The 20,644-nt window shown below is 35.1% G+C and overlaps 1 protein-coding gene across 1 annotated transcript in view; it reads left to right on the forward strand.

Annotated features, from left to right (window-relative positions):
- Window positions 1-2,710: 2,710 nt before the first annotated feature.
- Ccdc178 (coiled-coil domain containing 178) overlaps window positions 2,711-20,644 on the forward strand; it is a 327,934-nt gene continuing 310,000 nt past the window's right edge. The window contains exons 1-3 of the mRNA XM_077792201.1: window positions 2,711-2,879; window positions 3,614-3,753; window positions 16,752-16,774. Coding sequence (XP_077648327.1) covers window positions 2,711-2,879; window positions 3,614-3,753; window positions 16,752-16,774 — 332 coding nt within the window. The remainder of the gene's footprint in view (window positions 2,880-3,613; window positions 3,754-16,751; window positions 16,775-20,644) is intronic.

Below are 20,644 nucleotides of genomic sequence, written 5' to 3' on the forward strand. Positions count from 1 at the left end.
TAAACTGCTGGTTTGAAAAGGAATGCTAGTCATAGCAAATACAACATACAATGAGAATCATAGGAAATGGTCAGGCAAAGTTGTTGGAAGATATGCGATTACTCCAGTGAAGCTAAAGTAAATGTTTTCAAGCTGAAGACTTTGAAGAGTCAGAGGGAGAGCAACAAGTGATCACGGAACAGGGGCATTTGTACATGGAATGAGGCTGGAGTAGGGGCAGTCCTTACTCACCTGTCTCTGAGAACGTATGCATGTTATTCTACAGAGTCAATACGTATCTTCACCAGTGCAAGGTCCATTGAAAATATAATAACTCCAATTCAGGGAAAGGTATTTTTTTATCCACCCCCATGTGTAATAAAAACAAAAAAGATCTGTTTTCCATAAAAGATTGAAAATACTTTCTGTTCATCACAACAGACTTCACATAGAAGAGGAATTATTTCTAAGCTTAAGAGCACTGACTTATTTTACAGGCTGAAAAGAAAAACCAAAATGTTAAAAGCTGTAACAATATGTGAAGGAATCTGTGTTTAGCTAACTTTTTCTTAAGAGTGTTGAGACGAGATAAAAGGCTGATAGAATTATTGGTGTGATGGATATAAAGAAAGCACATATTAAAAGCAGAAGGTAAGAAAGAACTGTAGTGATAAAACGTTAAATTATGGGGACAGAGCAAATAAATTATATAAGGATCAAATTCACTGAGCAGGGAGAATTGACAGTTTATAAACAAAGTATATTTCTCTTTCATTTGCCTACGTAATCAACCAGTCTCGATTTTCCCCCAAATGGAAGTTTCGTGTTGCAAAGTCTCAGCAAACTTCAGCTCTGGCTTAGAGCCAGGAGGATCTTGCCTTTTATGCATTGATTCTGAGCAAGAAAGTTGGAGCCTGGGGCTTGTTTAGAGGAGGAGAGTCCTGCCTGGGTTCGATGCTTTAAATACCCACCCTGACCATTGGGATTCAGGCAGCATGCCCAACATGCTCCATCCATTGACATTTGACAAAAACTATCAATTTATTGTATCAGAATTTTGGGTGAAAAAAGATCTCATATAACCCCCTACTAACTCATTCATTTATTGATGGAGAAATCTGAGGACTAGAGACTGAGTAAGTATTAACTAAAGATAAACAACTACTTGTCAGACAAGCAAAAAAGTTATCATAGACATCTTGTTCTGTGATATTTTGGTTATATCATACTGTTTGCTTAAATTGTGGAAAATGAAAAAGAAATAAAAAGTTTTAACTTATACCCAGAATGCACTGGTATACAAACAGCCATAAGACTCCCAGGTTCTGGTTCCATCTTGTGGTGCTTATGATGTCATGTCTCTTACAGATTTTACTGCTAATTTAATTTCGTAGTATTTAATATCTCCCCTTTGCCATATGTGAAACCATAATCCTAAACTGTAGGAGTGTGTGGAAATTAATTAGTATTCACAAAATGAGGCTAGGAGTGGCACAGTCAAGAAAAATATGAAATGAATCATTACTAACCTTGTTTCCCCTACGTCTAATGAAGGAAAACAGATGTTTTGACTGTAACAGCAACTGCCTGCTTGTTCAATGTGTATTGAAATCTTATTTCCAGAGGGAAGGCCACAATGTCCTTATTAAGATATTTAGATAGGAAATCAATAATATAATTTTTAAAAAATATTTATTTTTTAGTTATAGGTGGAAACAATATCTTCATTTTATTTTTATGTGGTGCTGAGGATTGAACCCAGTGCCTCATGTATGGTAGGCAAGCGCTCTACCTCTGAGCCACAACCCCAGCCCCAATAATATAATTTTTACCAGCTTGGTTTTTGGTCTTTTGACAATCGCAGAGATCAAAATGTATGTGTGTGTGTGTGTGTGTGTGTGTGTGTGTGTGAAATAAAGAGGAAATATGGAATTGAACACACATGGAATAGTCATTGCAAGTATATGTGTTCAGATTACAATCAAAGCAAGCTAACATATATTAGGATATTAGCACAAATACAATGAAGAAATATTCAAGTATTTAAAAATAATCAATATGTGGACTATTTGACATACCCTGAAATACATTTTGAGGACTCTATTTTGCCATACATTTAAAGTAATAAAATAGCCCACATAGTGTAGCTTACATTTTATAACCAGGGAGATTGTAGTTCAAGTTCATTTCTACCACCTACCTCCTTGGACTTGAATGAGGTATGTAACTTATCTAAATTCTTGATCTCTTCATCGATGAAAAGAAGAAAATAATATTGCTTCATCAGATTGTCAGCAAAATGTGGCATGGAAAGTGTTTAGCTTTGTCTTGTGGCTGGTGCTTATTTTTAGTGCTAAAAAATGTTAGAAACATATATACACAGTCAAATACATGGGAAAGAATGAACACTTTTACTTATAAATGAAATAGACATGTCATTTTATAGAGATTGTTTCTTTGGAGGAGGACTCTATAAAGCTTCATCTAAAAGACTATAGCTAGTGAACATATTGCAAATATTTACCACCTCTACGGGCTGTCATTGAAAATAGCAACAGCCTTACTTCTGTGTTCCCCAAGGTCAACTGAAATGAGGACATCACACTATTCTCATTGAGACACCAAATGCATTTTTGCGTTTCCCTTTTAAGATCAATGATTGCAACTATAATCCCACCCAATAGAGTCCTCAGAGCCCCAGGACTGCAAGTAAGCACTTTGGTGGAGTTTCATGGACAACTTTGCCTTGCTTCTGCAACCTTCAGTCGATTGGGACATGCCAGGATTACAATCACTGAGGCATATCGGACTGAGTGGATTTTATGATGAGTACAGTTTGAATGCTATAGTGAGAACATCAATCACTCTTCGCATGAGACTCCAATTTTCAGAAATGGAAGGTAGAAAATGAGGTTATTATGAGGATGAAGGAGACCTGTTTTTATTTTTTTAATAGGAGAAACTCCTAGTAGATTCAAGGAAGAACTTTAATACATGAGTACTTAGATATTATTTACATTAGAAGATGTGAAATCTGTTTGAAGGGTGCATTTGAAATATATTTGCATCAGTCTTAGTGATTCAGGATCTATTTAAAATGGATTAAACTAGTTTTTGGTTTTCATTTTTTTCAATGTTTTGTCATATTGTAGTAGAACACATTAACATTGTAACTTTGTCAAATACAGACTTCTTTCATGTTTATTTTTATTTGTTACATGAAATCATCCCAGATGATTATTTTATTTTAGCTTTTACATTTTTGGAAGTTTATTATATAATTTTTTGGGGATGTGTGTGGTACTGGGGATTGAACCCCTGGGTCTCTACCACTGAGCTACACATCTAGTCCTTTTTTTATTTACTTTAAGACAGGGTCTCACTAAATTGCTGAGGCTGGCTTTGAACTTGTGATCCTCCTCCCCCAGGCTCCCAAGCCACTGGGATTACGGGCGTGCACCAACACACCCAACTTATTCATAATTTTTAAACATCTTTTCAATCCATTTATCAGAGAAACTTTAAGAATATTAGCACTAATATGGTAGAATATTTTTTTTGCATATCCTGAACAACAAGATGTGTAACTCTGTATATAACTACTGACTATTTCCTCTACCTGCTATACCTTTAGAGGTGAATACAGGCCTCTACTTTAACTACCCATGTCGACGTCAGAGCTGTGCTAATGTAAACATCCCAGCTCCATGTGTCAACAAAACAATCTCACACATTGAAGAGGTGGAGTCAAAAATACAGGGGCGTATTAAACAGGTAAGTGACTTGTTTCTAATGTTAATATTTTTGTAAATGCCACAGAGTGAAGGTCTGCTACTTAGAGACCATAGGAAATTATTTTGATTTTTTTGATAATTGGTATAATTTTTAGACTTTTGCTCAGATGTATAATTTGCTAGTCTAGACCTGATAGTGTCTTTAATAAGATAAATGGCCTTATTAAATAGATTTTTTCCCTTACCTGTTTGTTCTTTATCCTGAGGCAATCATGCTAAGTAGTAATTTCCATAAGCCAACTTGACTAGTAAATTAAATAGTATTTACATCATTTTTGGGACACTAAACTGATTATATGATTAGAGGAGGAAGTTGGTATATAAAAGGACAGCGTGTTCTTTCTAATGAGTTATTTTCTTCTAAAGAAATACTTAGTAGGACTGTTGAAAGAAAATGAAAGTATTCTTTTTTCCTCTTTAACCTGTTAAAGTTTGTGGTTCGGAAGGAAATTCAATCCTGAAATCACTGTCACTTTCCATTATTTTCAAAGGATGACTTGGAAATGATTTGTGAAAAACAAAAACTTGGCCTACCTTTTATTAATCTTGCATTTCCAAGCAACTAATGCAGAATCAGACTGCCCAACCAGAGGGATAAGTTTGACATAGACCTGTGCTATTTCTTCCCCTTCACTACCATTACTGGGTCTGGTGCAGAGAACATTCTGATGGGCCACTCACAGTTCTTGGATAAGGATAACATGTCATTTAAGAGGCATTCGTACCACCATTAAGATCACAGGCTTTAGAGAGACAGATTCTGTGACCTTAAATTGGAAAGGAGAGATAATTACAGTGTATTAGAATAAGGGCATGTGCTGTGTCCTCAATATATATTAGTTATGGTTATTTCTATATTATTTAGTATCATTCTTGGTGAGCATTATATTATTTCTATTGCTTTTATATTTCTCCAAATAAGAATACTTCAGAAAACGTTTTGCAGGTCATAGGACTGATGATGTTCGGGACCTGGAAGAGGAAACAAGAAAAGAAAATGCATATTTATTGATGTGTTCTTCATATATGTTCTCATTAACAGTTATCCATGTTGTTAAAATAGATTCATAGGTGTTTTAATAAGCAATTTTAATGCCTACTATTTACCAAAATCCTAATATAATCCAAAATCATGCTTTACTATGTTGTTTCTCTTAGATATCATGAATTCATCAATGAATATTCTGGATACAGAAATAGTACTTTAAACTAATCCAGTAACTTGTCCAAGGTCCCAAGGCAGAACTGGCACCAAACACATGCTATTGTCAAAGATCACGTGTTTCTCTGAGTCTCACCTTTATCTCTGAATTGTTGATCAGCAGCTAAAGATTGTGGCTAGTGGGCAGCTAAAATTACCTTAGATGAGGCTTAGAAGAGGTAGAAGAATCACGGGTTCAGAGCCAGCTTCAACGACTTAGTGAGCCCCTGTCTCAAAATTAAAAAATAAATAAAAAGGGCTGGGGATGTGGGTCAGTGGTTAAGCACCCCTGGGTTCAATCCCTGGTACAAAATAACAACAACCAAAAGAGATCACCTTAGATGAAACAACTTATGAGATATTTTATTGCATATCTTCAGGAAAACTGGGGGAAAAAAGCCTTTCATGTGTAAATATATTGCAAGCCAAATGAATAAACAAAAAGCTTGAAGAAGACAAACACAAGAGTGAGAAAAAAATTTACCATACTCAGTTGAAAAAATGAACTTTTGGTAACATAAGCTAAACAAACTTGTCATAGGAGTCTAAATTTCCTCAAAAGTTAAAGAAAATTAAGTAAACATGACTGGAAATAAATCTTTAAAGACAGCTTGTGATTTTTTGATAAATAAAAGCTAATAGTATTTATTATTTCAAAAAAAGTAAAAGCATATGAATTTTTCTTTCTTTCTTTCTTTCTTTTTTTTTTGTACTGGGAATGTATCTAGGGGCACTTAATCACTGAGTCACATCTTCAGCCTTTTTTTTCCCCCCATAGGGACAAGTTCTGAGCTCAGGGCCTTGCACATGCTAGGCAAGTCCTCAGCCACTAAGCTAAATACTCAACCCCTACCCAGACATTTTTATATTTTTATTTGGAGACATGGTCTCACTAAGTTGCTTAATGCCTCCTTAAGTTTCTGAGACTGCCTTTGAACTCACAATTCTTCAGCCTCAGCCTCCTGAGCCACTGGGATTACAGGAACATGCCACCCTGCCCATCACATACAGATGTTTATGAAAATATTTAATATGATATTTTCCTTTAGATCATAATTCAGAATCAGTTACCATAAGAATAAAACCCACTATCTGGTAAGAAAGTTACCTTTGTAAGAAATATTTCAAATGAATATTTTTCTTGAAAAGACATACTAAATTTTTATGAAATGAATATGTGTCTAGGTACATTTTAGTAGTTCCAGAATGTTTGAGTGAAATGCAGAAAAGAGATATTTCTTCTCAACTTTTTAGCCAATAAAGTGTCAACTCATTGTACCCTTGAGAGGAAATGGAACACTTTTCTGTTTGTTTGGGTACATAACTATGCATGGTCTACAGTCCTGATCTCTGTTTTGATCAAATCCAGTGATGGGGAATGGACAGGGCTACCTTTTCACTGGTCCCAGAGGATCTACGTGTATAGAGGGTAAAACAAGGCAGAGGAACACAAGCTTGGTGATTACCATCTGGAGCCTTCAATCCAGATGGCATTGTAATTCCCGAGATGAATTAGTTGAACAAACAAAAAATTATTTTGAGTTGCAGATTATCTGCATTCCTCTTTTCTAAATTGTCAATTATGTTTCATAATCACTCATCATATGATCCCAATTATATGAAATGTCCAAAATAGGTGAATCTATAAGGATAGAAAACAATTGTGGTTTTGTAAGGCTGGTAGCAACTGCTGATGGTTATTGGAGTTTCCTACGGGAATCATGCTTGCTTATTTGTTTTTATTCTTTTTTTTAATATTTATTTTTTAGTTATAGGTGGACACATATCTTTATTTTACATTTATGTGGTGCTGAGGATCAAACCCAGTGCCCCATGCATGCTAGGCGAGCACTCCACCACTGAACCACAACCCCAGTGCCTGTTTTTCTTCTTTTAAAATTTTTTATATGCTATTTTTTAGTTAAACATGTCAGTAGATGTATTTTGACACAGTATGTGTACATGGAGTATAACTTCCCATTCTTTTGTTTGTACATGAATGCTTGAAATTTTTGTGAGTTCAGGACTTATTAGTGGAAATCTATTCATAAAGAAAAACAAAAAGGCAACAAAAATATCAAGTGTTTAAGAATTAAAAACACAAACCTAGAGACAAAACACAACAATATTCTGTTGCATATAGGAAAATCTGTTTCACAGCTTTTTTTTTTGTTTGTTTAATTATTTATACATGACAGTAGAATGCATTTTGACATATCATACATAAATGGAGTATAACTTCTCCTACTTCTGGTTGTACATGTTGTAGAATCATACTGGTTGTGTAATCATATATGTGCATAGGGTAATAATGTCTGATTCATTCCACTATCCTTCCTACCTCCATGTTCCCTCCCCTCATTCATTTCCCTCTGCCTAATCCAAAGTACTCTATTTTGTGAATAAGTGTTTGCCTATCACAGAAAATATTTGGCCTTTGATTTTTAGGGATTGGCTTATTTCGCTTAACATGATATTCTCCAGCTCCATCCATTTGCCCGAAAATGCCATAATTTCACTCTTTAAGGCTGAGTAATAGTCCATTGTGTATCTATATTAACCAGGGTATTCTTTATCTTTCATTAGATGAAGTTCTCTAAGCAATTGTAATGCTGGCAAGTGCTTACAGTACGAAATGCACTAAATGAGTGAATGGTCAAAAATTTTTTTTGATTAAGCATTACAATTCACTTGTCCATTAGATTATGATGATTTCCACTGTAGTTGGAATGAACACAGCAGAGCTCATGATTAGCAGTGATGCATGTACCAGAAACTTGACTTTTCACTCCCACCAGTTTACTTGCAATTTGATCTTGAAAGACAAACTCCTCCAGGTACTTACTATGAATGTTTTCTCTATATTTTATTTCTACAAATCATCAGAAAATATTGCAAAATGGTGGAATTGCAAAATGCAATTGCCTGGATAAATTTACATACAAGAAAAACATTTAGTTTTATTTTTTCTTGCACATTATTTTTCTAGACTGTCTAGGCTATAGATAGTCTTATTTAATTTGGTAAGAGCTCTACCTAATTGGAATATTTCTCTTCGTTTAATTAATACAAGTCCTGAGGATGTTACCATGATTCAAAAGAACAATATAGAAAGTATTTAGAAGACACATAATAAAGTTAATATTTTTCAAATATTCTATATCATAGGCTGTATTAAACACTTAATATTCATGATTTCATGAATCCCTATCAAAATCTTGGGAAGCAGAAACTGTGGTTATCACCAGTTGTAAGTGAGAAAAATGACTTCAGAGGTTGGCTTCCCCTGAGCTCACAAGGTCAGGTGTGAAACTAACATCTAGCTAAGCATGTCTGGCTCCTAAACACACCCTCTTCACCACTGTGCAGTGACAAGTCTCCCTGACAGTGTGTCATCCATGTGGACCCAAGATATGAACACTGAAATAATTCTAATTCTAGTTGAAAAATGTGGCTCTGTTTACAATCTCACATCTGTTTTAACTCTGAAACCTCACATTCAATCATCCAGCTCTCTACTAAGTCTTTGGTACTTTGAGTTCTCTCATCCTGTTAATGTTATATTTTATTTGAAATTTAAGGACACTTCAAACCCTGACATAGCCGCTGTTTCCTGTTCTATCCTTTCCGTCTTTCCTTTGTTTTTTCTGCTTAATTCATTACTCACTCCAAACACTCAGTAACTGGTTTGTTTGGTCCTTTATTTCTTTATCCTACCATTCCTCTACTCTGACCAAAGGCCAGCTGAAAATCTCTTTGATCCGCTGTCTCCACTCCTACACAGGGGCTGCTGAGCAGTGCTGGAGGACACTGCCCAATAATCCAAATGTGTCACAATTTATTACACAATAACCGAGGTCAACCTCAATGGTGCCTTTACTAGTGCTCAGAAGTCATTCTGTTGTCAACCAGAACTTTCTCTGACATTCCATGCTGGCCACTCCTATCATTCTGTTCTTTGTTAAAACACCAAGTTCTCCACCTCACTACACATTCATTTGTTTCTTCCCAAAGAAAATAGGAGTGATAATTAAAAAAAAAATTGCCTCAAACTGTTGTTATCCTACCGGTGAACATCCTTGAATTCCACAAATATTATTCCTGTTGCCTTGCAGGGGAAGATTCCCCCGTCCCTCCCCAGCCTAGGGCTACTCCCTAACTGCATTCCATCTTTTGCTTTTACAAAGATCTTTCTTCATTGATTGTGTCTGCCCACCATTCTACCTTCAAAATCTACTTTTTTAAAAAAACTTTATTAATTTCTTTTTAAAATTAAATCATTTATTCTAATTTGTTATACATGATGGCAGGATGCAATTCATTTCATATTACACATAATAGAGAACAATTTTTCAAGTCAGTGGTTGTACACAAAGTATTTTCACACCATTCGTGTCTTCATACATGTACTTAGGGTAATGATGTCTAACTCATTCCACCATCTTTCCTACCCCCATACTCACTCCCTTCCCCCGCCCTCCCCTTTGCACTATCTAAAGTTTCTCTCCTTCCCATGCTTCCCCCGACCCCATCGCCATTATGAATCAGCATCCTCATATCAAAGAAAACATTCGGCCTTTGGTTTTTTGGGATTGACTTGCTTCACTTAGCATTATATTCTCCAACTCTATTCATTTACCTGCAAATGTTATGATTTTATTCTCTTTTAATGCTGAGTAGTGTTCCATTGTATATATATACCAAGTTTCCCTATTCTTTCATCTACTGAAGGGCATCTAGGTTGGTTCCACAATTTAGCTATTGTGAATTGTGCTGCTGTAAACATTGATGTGGCTGTGTCCCTGTAGTATGCTGTTTTTAAGTCCTTTGGGTATAAACAAAGGAGTGGGTTAGCTGGGTCAAATGGTGGTTCCAGTCCCAGCTTTCCATGGAATCTCCATACTGCTTTCCAGATTGGCTGCACCAATTTGCAATGTATGAGTGTATCTTTTCCCCCACATCCTGCCTACACTTATTGTTGTTTGTATTCTTGATAGCTGCCATTCTGACTGAAGTGAGATGAAACCTTACAATAGTTTTGATTTGCGTTTCTCTAATTGTTAGAGATGTTGAGCATTTTTTTTTCACGTTTTTTGATTGATTGTGTATCCTCTTCTGAGAAGTCTGTACAGTTTCTTGGCCCATTTATTGATTGGGTTGTTGTTGTTGTTTTTTTTTTTTTTGATGTTAAGTTTTTTGTTACTCATTTTTAAAAAAATTTTTTTTAGTTGTAGATGTACACAATACCTTTATTTTTATTTATTTATTTTTATGTGGTGCTGAGAATCTAACCCAGTGCCTCACACATTCGAGGTAAACGCTCTGCCACTGAGCCACAACCCCAGCCCCTACTTTACTCATTTCTGTCCACGTTTAAAATACAAATGTTTCATCCATTTTTGAGAATTTTTTTTTAAATTCTATACTTTTCACAAATGTATTCCTTTATTCCTTTTTCTTCCTATTTAAAACTTGCCTAACTATAGTATCTCTAATTCCTCACCTCCTGGTTATTCATTTATCTATTATAATATGAATTTTATCCCCACTATTCAAATGAAAATTTTTTCGTCAAATTAACCATTTACCTTGTTTTTTCTATTAACACTTGCTACCTACATGTGCGCACACACACACACACACACACACACACTCCAAAAGTCTGTGACTAGAACAACAAGCATTTATTGGGTTACCATTCAGTTCAGCCCTGAACTCAGCTGAACAAATTTTATGATTTTTTTTGTGTCTGAAACAAAGTTATTAAGAAACATCTCAGAAGAATGGGAGAAAGGACAGAGGAGCAGGGCAGGGAGAGTGTCCCAGGGAAAACAGTCTCTGCTGTCTTCTGCAAGTGGGGGCTTCAGAGGAGAATCCTGATGTCCAGGAGGATGCAGAAGTGCCCTCGGCTAAAACCTGGGCAGGGGAACCTGAGGCAGTTGGCACGTGTTGCACCTGCAGCTGTTCAGAGGCCACATGACTGATGCCCACGCAAGGTGTCAGGATCCACAGAGGACAGATTCTCTGACTATTTATTTTTAGGGTGTAGTTGGACACAATACCTTTTATTTTATTTATTTATTTTTATGTGATGCTGAGGATCAAACCCAGGACCTTGCACATGCTAGGCGAGTGCTCTACCCCTGAGCTATAACCCCAGCTCATCCATCATTACAACTTTCACTTGTAGATATATGACTTCAATTTGAGGAGTATTCAAATTATCTCTTTAAAATTTTTACCATCCCCTTTCCTTTTGAAACTTGCATTCTGTGTATGTTGCTGTATTTGATGGTATCTTAGGCTCTATTTACTTATTTTCGTCATTCAATCTATCTTCAAGATCAATGATTCATCCTTCTCCCCGCTCAAATTTTCTACCGAAGCCCTGTAGTGAGTATACACATCTCAGTTCTTGTAATTTTCTGTTCCAAAATTTCTTTTTGGCCCCTCTTATGCCCTCTAATTTTTATCTTCTGTGGATAACTTTGCTTTGTTGAAATGTCATACTCTTATAGTCCTTTAGTTCTTTGTCCATGGTTTTCTTTAATTTGTTGAAAAGACTTAAAACAGTAGATTTAAATTCTTTGTTTAGTAAGACCAAGGCTTGGGCTTCCTCAGGGATGGTTTCTTTAAATTTATTTTTTCTTATGAATAGGCCATATGTTCCTCTTTCTTTTTATGCTGTTATTTTTCTCCCATCTGGAGGTTGTACCATTGGGTCTTCATGACAAGATGTGTATCTCCCTTGCCACAGTGAATAATTCATATTCAGTGTCATGCCTAGAATGTACCAAGTTCCAGGAAGTACTGTGGATAATGATGAATTATGTGTGGATTCTTTATATCCAGGTCTTTCAATCTAATGTGAGAAAGACAGCAGACACACACAGACAGCCACACACACATACTAATGATTACAGAAGTGGTCAGTAAAATATCATGTGAAATTTTAAGGGTAAAAGTTATCCTAAGTTTAGGGGGGCAAAGATGTCATTGTGGAAAGAGGTAAGGATTAAATTGGGTTAAGAGAGAAATTGCATGAATGAGGGCCTGGAGGGAGGAGAGTTAGCCAGAGGTAAGGAAGAGTATATGGAGGGACATGAAGCTTAAGAAAGTGTATTATCTTAAAAAAAGGTTTTTTAATGTCTTGCCACAGAATGTGAATTAATCACCATTGCAAGAGAGTTTTAGGGGACAGTTTGAAACTTATTACTGGGAATACTATATTTAGAAAGAGAAGGTACATGTCCTGTGTTTTGGAGATGAGTGAGAGGATATACTTATTATTTAAAAATTTTTAAAAATTTAATTTAATTTTTAAAAAATCTGTTTTAATTAGTTACACATGACAGTACAATGACCTTGACATATCATACATTTGAATCAGATGGGATATGATATCTCATTTTTCTGAGTAGACAGGTTGCAGAATCACATTGGTCATGCATTCACATATATACACACAGTAATAATAATGTCTGTTTTATTCTACTATCCTTCCTATATCCCCAACCCTTCCCCTCCCCTTGCTGGTGCATTATAATTACACATAATATTGAGATTTGTTGTTATATATTAGCATTTCAATACCAGGTACCTAGAAATTTGGCTCTTTTACAAAATTGCTCCTGAAGTAATATTTTGAATATATTTTCCTAAAGTGTTTCTCCATGCCAAATTCATCTCTATTTCTAAAATTTTTTTTGAGTTTGCTTTTATCTTTGTACAACACATCATTTTCTGATGTACTATTAATAAAATATTAATTAAGCATTGAGGACTTTAAATTTTTTATGTATTGATATCACAATTCATTGAAATGCCTCTTAACAGTATGCTGCTGACACATGGGCTACCTGATTTCAAGTGGCTTTGATCACTATCATGTAAATCAGCCTGATTAGAGTTCTGCATTGTCCAGGACCCTGTATTGTCAGTTTCCAAAACCAAGAGAAAATATTTTCTGGATTATTAATTAATTTTGAACCTATTAATATTCTCACTGAATATTCATTCTCTTCTCTACAAAATGCATGTTTATTTTTTGCCCATGTTCTTTTGGGTTTACACATATCTTCTTATTGACTTATAGGTACAAATCAGCATCATCAGGAAATTAAATGTATTAGAAATAATTTTCTCTCCGTGACTTCTTTTTACTCTATATCTTTTAATAAAAGGATTATTAATTTTAATGTACTTAAACTTATAATTTTATCTTTAAGTGTTTTGTGTCTTACAAAATCTTCTTATACTATAGAGTCATACAAAATGTTTACTTCATATTTTCTAAAATTTTAGTTTTCCATTTAAGATTTAATTGCTTAAGTGTGAAATTGACTTTTTGTGTAAGAAAAAAAGTTGCTAATTTGAAACAATTGTTTTACTTTTTTCTCCACATGGAATTTATTGCAAATCTGGTCATTTCTTAGAAACTCGCTATCCACATATATGATATTTCAAGTATTCAAATAGATTCCATCCATGTACCTCTTTTACCCACTACCAGGTTTTATCTTTTTATTTCAATAGGTTATTTCACTCCCTTACTTGCTTAAAAATATGCTTTGAGATCTGGCATGGAAGACTTTTTTTTCTTTTAGTTATTTTCAGTATTGTTGATACATAGTTCTTACACATATTTTAGAATAACTTATTATATATGTGAAAATATTCACTGGGATTGTCAATAAAATTATATTCACCCATTTTTTTATTATGTAGAGGAATTTAGTCTCTTTTAGAGTTTCTTAGACTCCATTATATCTATTATACTATTAGCACAAGAAAATTCCAGCAGAATAGCAAACACCAAAACCTGTTTTGAGAAGACTGAGTGGGACGTATTAGGAAAGATAGGCAAATTACTGAATAGATAATGTTAAATTATTGATTCTGCAACACATTAATATATCTGTGCATGTGTGTATATAATTGTGTACATGCCCACACACGTGCACACCCATAGATCAAATAGCCATATAAAGTTTCTTTTGCATTTAATTTTCTGTTAACTTCTATTTATATATCTTTTCCATTTTTCTCATCTGTTGCATTTCCATATTTTTAGAAACATTAATACTAATCTTTTGTTTGCAATGTTAATTGCAAACTTTATTTTATTTTATTCACTTTTACTAGTCCTTTAACTATAATCATTTTTAATACAGAAAAATTTTAATACAGAAAAGTGGATTTTATTGAAAATCTGGTTACACAAATCATAGAATAATACAAATGCTAGCACTTTTGAATTGTTTAAAAAAATCTCAAGATTATTAAAATTTGCATAATTTTTACATTTTGTATTTAGCTCTTTAGACCATTTGAGGGTTGCTTATTGAATGAGGCAAATATGATACTTAGTTTTTTCCACATGAAATTGAAATTATCCCAGTGTACATTGAATTTTCCATCTCCATTGATTTGAAATGTAAATTTTCTAACAAACTAGATTCTCTTATATATGTAGATTTTTCATCCTATGATGTTCTGTTGTAATCATCACTTATATTAAGCTAGTCCATATTTGAATAATGATGGTCTTGTAATAAGTTTCATTTTTGTATTTTGGATACTATAAAGAATAAAGACATATGCTTTGAATTTGTTTATTATGATATTAACGTTTGTTCATTCCAGTATTTCTATTACATCTGAAGTAAATTTTCTCATTTTTAAAAATGTTTTCATACATATTTATTTTTTCTTTAATTTTTTTTTTTTTGCTTTTTTATTTGTTCTAATTAGTTATACCTGAAAGTAGTACATTTTGACACATTTTACACAAATGGAGCATAACTTCTCATTCCTCTGGTTGAACATAGTGTTTTTTTTAAATTTTTTTATACTACAATCTTTCTTTAGGTACTTGTATAATTTTCATTGTCCTTTAAATTTGTAAGTGACAGATTGGACTGACTATTGGTTTCAAGCATGTGTTTCTGGGCTTTTATGTTTGTTTGGTTGGTTTTTAGCATTTCTTGGGTATACCTATATCAAAGTTTTGTATCACCTAAATAGAGCATTTTACTGGGGTTCTTTGAAATAAGAGATAGTATATTAAGGAAAGCAATTTGCAGTGGTCTGTCTATTCCCAAATTAATTGCATTTATTTATTTATTGTAATCACCTACCCTGTGCCCACTGTGAGAATCTAGCCTAGTTCTGTAGATTTTTCTTTACTTCTCTCTAGAACCATCAATTCCATGCTTGCCCAACCTTTCCATTTTAGATAAATCTTCCACATGGTTAGAGATCTTATGTGTGGCAACAACTAGAAGGCACATCTTCAGCCCTGCATTCTGGATTCTTTGGATGCAAAGCAACAGGACTCATTCATCTCAAACACTTCATTTCTTCAATTGTTTACTTTGACTACCATCTACTTACTCTTGATACTGGGAGTTGTAGGTCAGAAGCTGGATTCTGGAGTTCCCAACAAATCAGGTCCCACTGCCCCATCCAAAAACTAAGCAGAAGAAGTAATGGTGAAAATCGGGAAAGGACCTTTAATAAGTGTTGTGACACCAGGAAGACCAGAGGATCTGCATCCCTATCCCTGACTTTGAGGGGCTGACAATGAGTTTTTACAGAAAGGGGGATGTAAGCAAGGGTTGAGCTTTACATGGCTGGGGAGGTTTGCACAGCTGGAAAAGCGGGTGATCTTGGTCAGGCATGGTGGTGGTATATCATTATCTCAGGATTAGTCAGGCAGTGCCTTTTTGGTACTGAGAAAGTTACTGTGGCCTAATAGGTAGTTTAGAATCATCCCAGGATGTTTATGGATTAAAACATTTGTTCTGGAATCCAAGAGACTCAGAATAAAGGAGACAGATGCAAAATTGAGGCAGTTTTAATCTTGCTTTTAAATACCCATTGAGCATTTACAGGTGAATGTGAAGAATCTTAAGTCTTTATTACTTTTTTTTTTTTTTTTTTGCATGCTGATTTCCTTAGGAGCTACACAGAGCCTTGGCCCTATCCTGAAACAGTTTTCATCTGTGTGTTGTGAAGTGAATTTGTTTTGGTCTGTTTTCATTATCAATCTAATCTCACTGCTTTCTATTTCTGAAAATTCTCCTAAAATATATATACACTGATTATTTATTTTGTTGTTGGTGGTGTGTGCGTGCATGTGTGTGTGTGTGTGTGTGTGTGTGTGTGTGTGTGTTTGTGTGTAACCAGATTTTGGTAGGCAATAGGAACTTAGAACAATTAATTATGTATAACTAATTAATAAAAATCATTTATAAAATATGTACCATTCTGATTTTATAGCCCTATGTTTTTTTTTAATGTATGACTTTTACAGGCCACATTATTGTTAAGATATAGTTGTAGAATAGGACCCCTGCCAAGGAATTTGAAGTCCAGAAGAAGCATAATATTATGGAAAATTAAATATATATGTGAAACTTGTGTATAATTTTATATTTGCCATTATTTGGTAGTAAATTAAGATTCAATAGATTTCATGCATTTCTTATTGGGTGGAAAGTCTTTGGGGGAATAAGCAGCATTTGAATTGGCCTTTGATGAATGGGTAATATTTAGAAACACAGAAGTGAAAAGTGAAAAAAATTAGGTGTGAGTAATCATAGAAAGATTGGAGTTGGTTTGGGAATCAACAGAGCATAGTTTTACCAAACTATAACAGGTATGTGAAGTAGAGAACCGACTAATTTGTCAGTGAGTTCAAGTTTAAGTGAAGTTTACCAATTGTTTTTTGAGATGTTTAAAATTTGATTTTTATTGAATTTTTATTTTGACAGGTTGAAACTTCTTTTGCAGAATGGTAAGAAACTTTCATGCTTCTTTTATTGTTTTTTGTTCATGTTGAAATTTTGATAATCTGCAGTTGACTAAGTTTACTTCAAAAAGAGTAGGAAATTGAAAGTAGGATTTTCACATTAAATTTTAAAATACACTTTTTAAAAATAGAAAGATGAAGTTTACTGGAAATGACAGCATAAGAGTTTCTAAGACTCCATTCCTACAGAAAAACAACAAGAAAATTGTCAAAAAATAAATAAATACATTAGAATTGTCATTTGAGATAATCTGGACTCCACTAAAAAAAATTAGGATGACCAAGGAAAATCTTATTAAACCTGATGCATTGTACTAGGAGAGCACCACGGTGTTTTTAAAATACCTGCTCACAGTGACACTATCCCTGTATCAGGGTAGTCAGGAAGAGAGTATCTCACACTTGTGGTAGAAATTACTAGTGCCAGAGGGAACACGAGGGATCTTATTTCCAGATAGCTCTTTTGAGTGCCTTGACCTGCCTGACAAGTCCCTCAAAAACCAGCACAAAGATTTGCCTTTGTTTTTCCTCCTGTGGAGCAATCACAGGGCTGGGCTAGTTTTCAGGCAGTGTTTTCCGAGAAAGCATTTAAAGTCACAAACCTGCCACAACAGCCTGGGGTAATGGATAAAAACTGGAATGAGCAGTAGACAGATCAAAATGCCTAGGACAGGGCTGGGGCTGTAGCTCAGTGGTAGAGCACTTGCCTAGCACCTGTGAGGCACTGGGTTTGATCCTCAGCCCCTTAGAAAGGGAGATAGAAAGAATAGAGGTCTCAAAGCTTCCAATAGATTGGCAAGTCCAGAAAGACACAGCTATGATGAGGACTGGAAATATGCTCAGAAAATACTGAAGAATTCCCCAATTTTCTTCCTCCAACTAATATTAGGAGATTGGCACAGCAGGAACTGGAGGCAGAGGCAGGGTTGTAACAGCCTGGATAAGCACTAAAAGAGCATCTCTGCATAGAGGTGTCTGCTAAGATTGGGAGAACTGTTTATTTTATTTTTTGCATTCTTCGTTTTCAGGCATATAAAGTAACTCAGACAAAACAGTAGCTCATCAGTCAGCAAAGAAAACAGATTTCATTAGTCACTCATGACAAAGAATAAAGACATTTCAGAAGTCTATAGAAGAGTCATTAAACAAACAGCAGCTCAGAACAAACAGGGAAAACAAACTTAATAAGGGAAGGTTAATCTAATTTTGATTTCACATTAAAATAGGAGAAATGTCCAGTTTTCTACAACAAATAGAACAGCAAAATAGAAAGTTTGAAATTAGAAATTATGTGACAATTTTCATAGAAACTATGAGAAAAAAAAGTTTGGCCTCTTTATAATAAGAAAAATAAGAAAAAGAAGAAGGAGAAGAAGAAAACCAACTAATATAAACTGTAAACGATACCCAAGGAAGCCCAGAGAATTTGGACAGTTTAGAAAAGAGGGTACTCAATGAAATAAAGGAAACTATAGATAATGAACTAAATGAAACCAGGGAATGATGTCTGAACAAATAATATCAATGAAGAGAGAAATTATAAAAATTAAACAAATTCTGGAACTAAAAGTAAAATAAGTGAAACTATAAACTTTACTAAAGGGATTCAACAGCAGATTTGAGCAAGCAGAAGAAAGAAATCAGTAAACTTGGTTGATCCATAGAGAATATCCAGTCTGAAATGGAAGACTAGAGCATGAAGAAAATGAAATATATCCAATAAACCAAAGGGAATTTGTTATGCTCGAGTTCGGGACCCCCAAAAGACCAACAGAGACCAAGATTGATGTAAGCAGCAAAGAGGCGCTTATTGAGTGCTAGCTCTGTCCTCTGTGCACACAGCAACTGGTGATGCTGAGAGGCCCCAAGCCCAGGGTTTGCAGCAGTTTTATACAATCTTTGGGGAAGACAGGGACTTCACATACATCATAGCATCTCTTAGCAAATCATCACACACTGCGGGAAAATCATAAAACAACTCTAAAACATGACTAGCACATCCACTGGCAGGAACAAGTTGGGTAGGGGTGATTGGTTAGTACAAGAGGGGGATTCGTTTGGACTGATTGGGTTAAGCCACAAGGGGAGTACATGCTGAACTACGTGGTTTCCCAACATATTACCAACCACCATAAACTACTGGGAGGGTCATCTGGCATCCCAGGTATTTTCCCTGTCTCATGCTGATTGGAGGTTGCTATGGGTTCCAACCTAGCCTGACTGAGTCAGGGACACCTGGCGCAGCAGATCTCTCCTGTTATTTGTAGATAACAACTCATCAGGGTGGGTATGTGCCTAGGAGTGCTCTGTGGGTCTTTCCAAGGACAAAGGTCATGCCCCCTTCCTTGGACAGGCTTGATCTGAGGTAGAGTCTGGTTTCTCAAAGTATTACAAGAAATGAACAAATATTCCCACATGAGGATTCCAAGAATAAAAGGAGAAGAAAGAATATTTCAAGAAAACTGGCTGGAACAAAAAGAATGAAATATGGCATTTGCCAGTAAGTGGGTGGAATTGGAGACAATCACTAAAAGTGAGATAAGCCAATCCCCCCCCCAAACCAAAGGCCAAATGTTCTCTCTGATAGGCAGATGCTGACTCACAATAGGTGGTGGTGGTGGTGGTAGGGTGGATAATAGGGAGGAGGAGAGGTTCACTGGATTGGACAGGGTAGAGTGAGGGAAGGGAGGTGGGTGGGAATGGGAAAGACAGTAGAATGAATCAGACATACCTTCCTATGTTCATGTACGCATGCACAACCAACGTAACTCCATATCTGTACAACCACAAAAATGGGAAGTTATACTCCATTTGTGAATGGTATGTCAAAATACATTCTACTGTCATGTGTAACAAAAAAGAACATTAAACTTAACTTCAAATAAGATAAAGTCTACACCAATACACATTTTAGTCAGTGTATTAAAAGCCTGGGACAAAGAGGGTCTTAAAGGCAAGAAGAAATAAGTGACTTTTCTTGTACAAGAGATCTTCAGTCAGATTCACAGTTAGTTTCTCACCAGAAACTGTGAGAGTCGGAAGGTAAAGATGACATATTTAAAGTGCTGGAAGGAGAAAACAAAGACAAAAACACAAACCATTCATCCCAGTATCCTACAATCTGTAAATTAGTCTTCAAAACTGAAGGAAAAAACTAAGATATTTCCAGATAAATTAAAAACTTGGGATTGTATCACTAATAGAAGTGTCCTATAAGAAATATTCAAAGTAATCTTTCAGACTGAAAACTATTAAAGAAATAAAGAAAAAAAAAAAACCCAACAACAATGTAAGGAGAAAAGATCTGATTCTGCTGCTGCTTGATAAGGCCATTGTCTCAAGAGATAGCTTGATGGGAGAAGTAAGAACTTTATTCAGTGACCAAACAATGGAGAAGCCTTGCTCCCAAACAGTTTTTCAATGCCACTGAATAGAAATAATGAGGAAGAGAGATAAGCTAAAGAGTTTTCCAGTTAAAGGCAAAGATTTTTGCAGGAACTTGGATGCCACCTCTTGGCACTCCTCTTACAGTCTGGTGTTTCAGGTCCTGGTAGCTGGAAGGTCTTATTTAGACCAAAGGTTAAAGCTCCAAAGGAGACAGGAACATTGTGAAGACAGAGATGCCAAGTTTTTTCTCTTTGTTCCAGTCACCTTATTGGATATCTGCCAGCTCCAGTGAAAAATTAAGTGTTTTCAGCAAAAGTGGCCCCAGAGATCTTATAAAGTAACATAGGCAACCATTATTGGCATAACTACTCAGCAGAGTGACTAGTGAGAAACTAATAATGTATTGCCCAGCTGTATAATCTCCAAAATTAATGACTTTTTAAAGTCAACTAAGACAAGTGAAACTAG

Source organism: Urocitellus parryii, chromosome 13, assembly GCF_045843805.1.
Source record: "Urocitellus parryii isolate mUroPar1 chromosome 13, mUroPar1.hap1, whole genome shotgun sequence".
Lineage (NCBI taxonomy): Eukaryota > Metazoa > Chordata > Mammalia > Rodentia > Sciuridae > Urocitellus > Urocitellus parryii.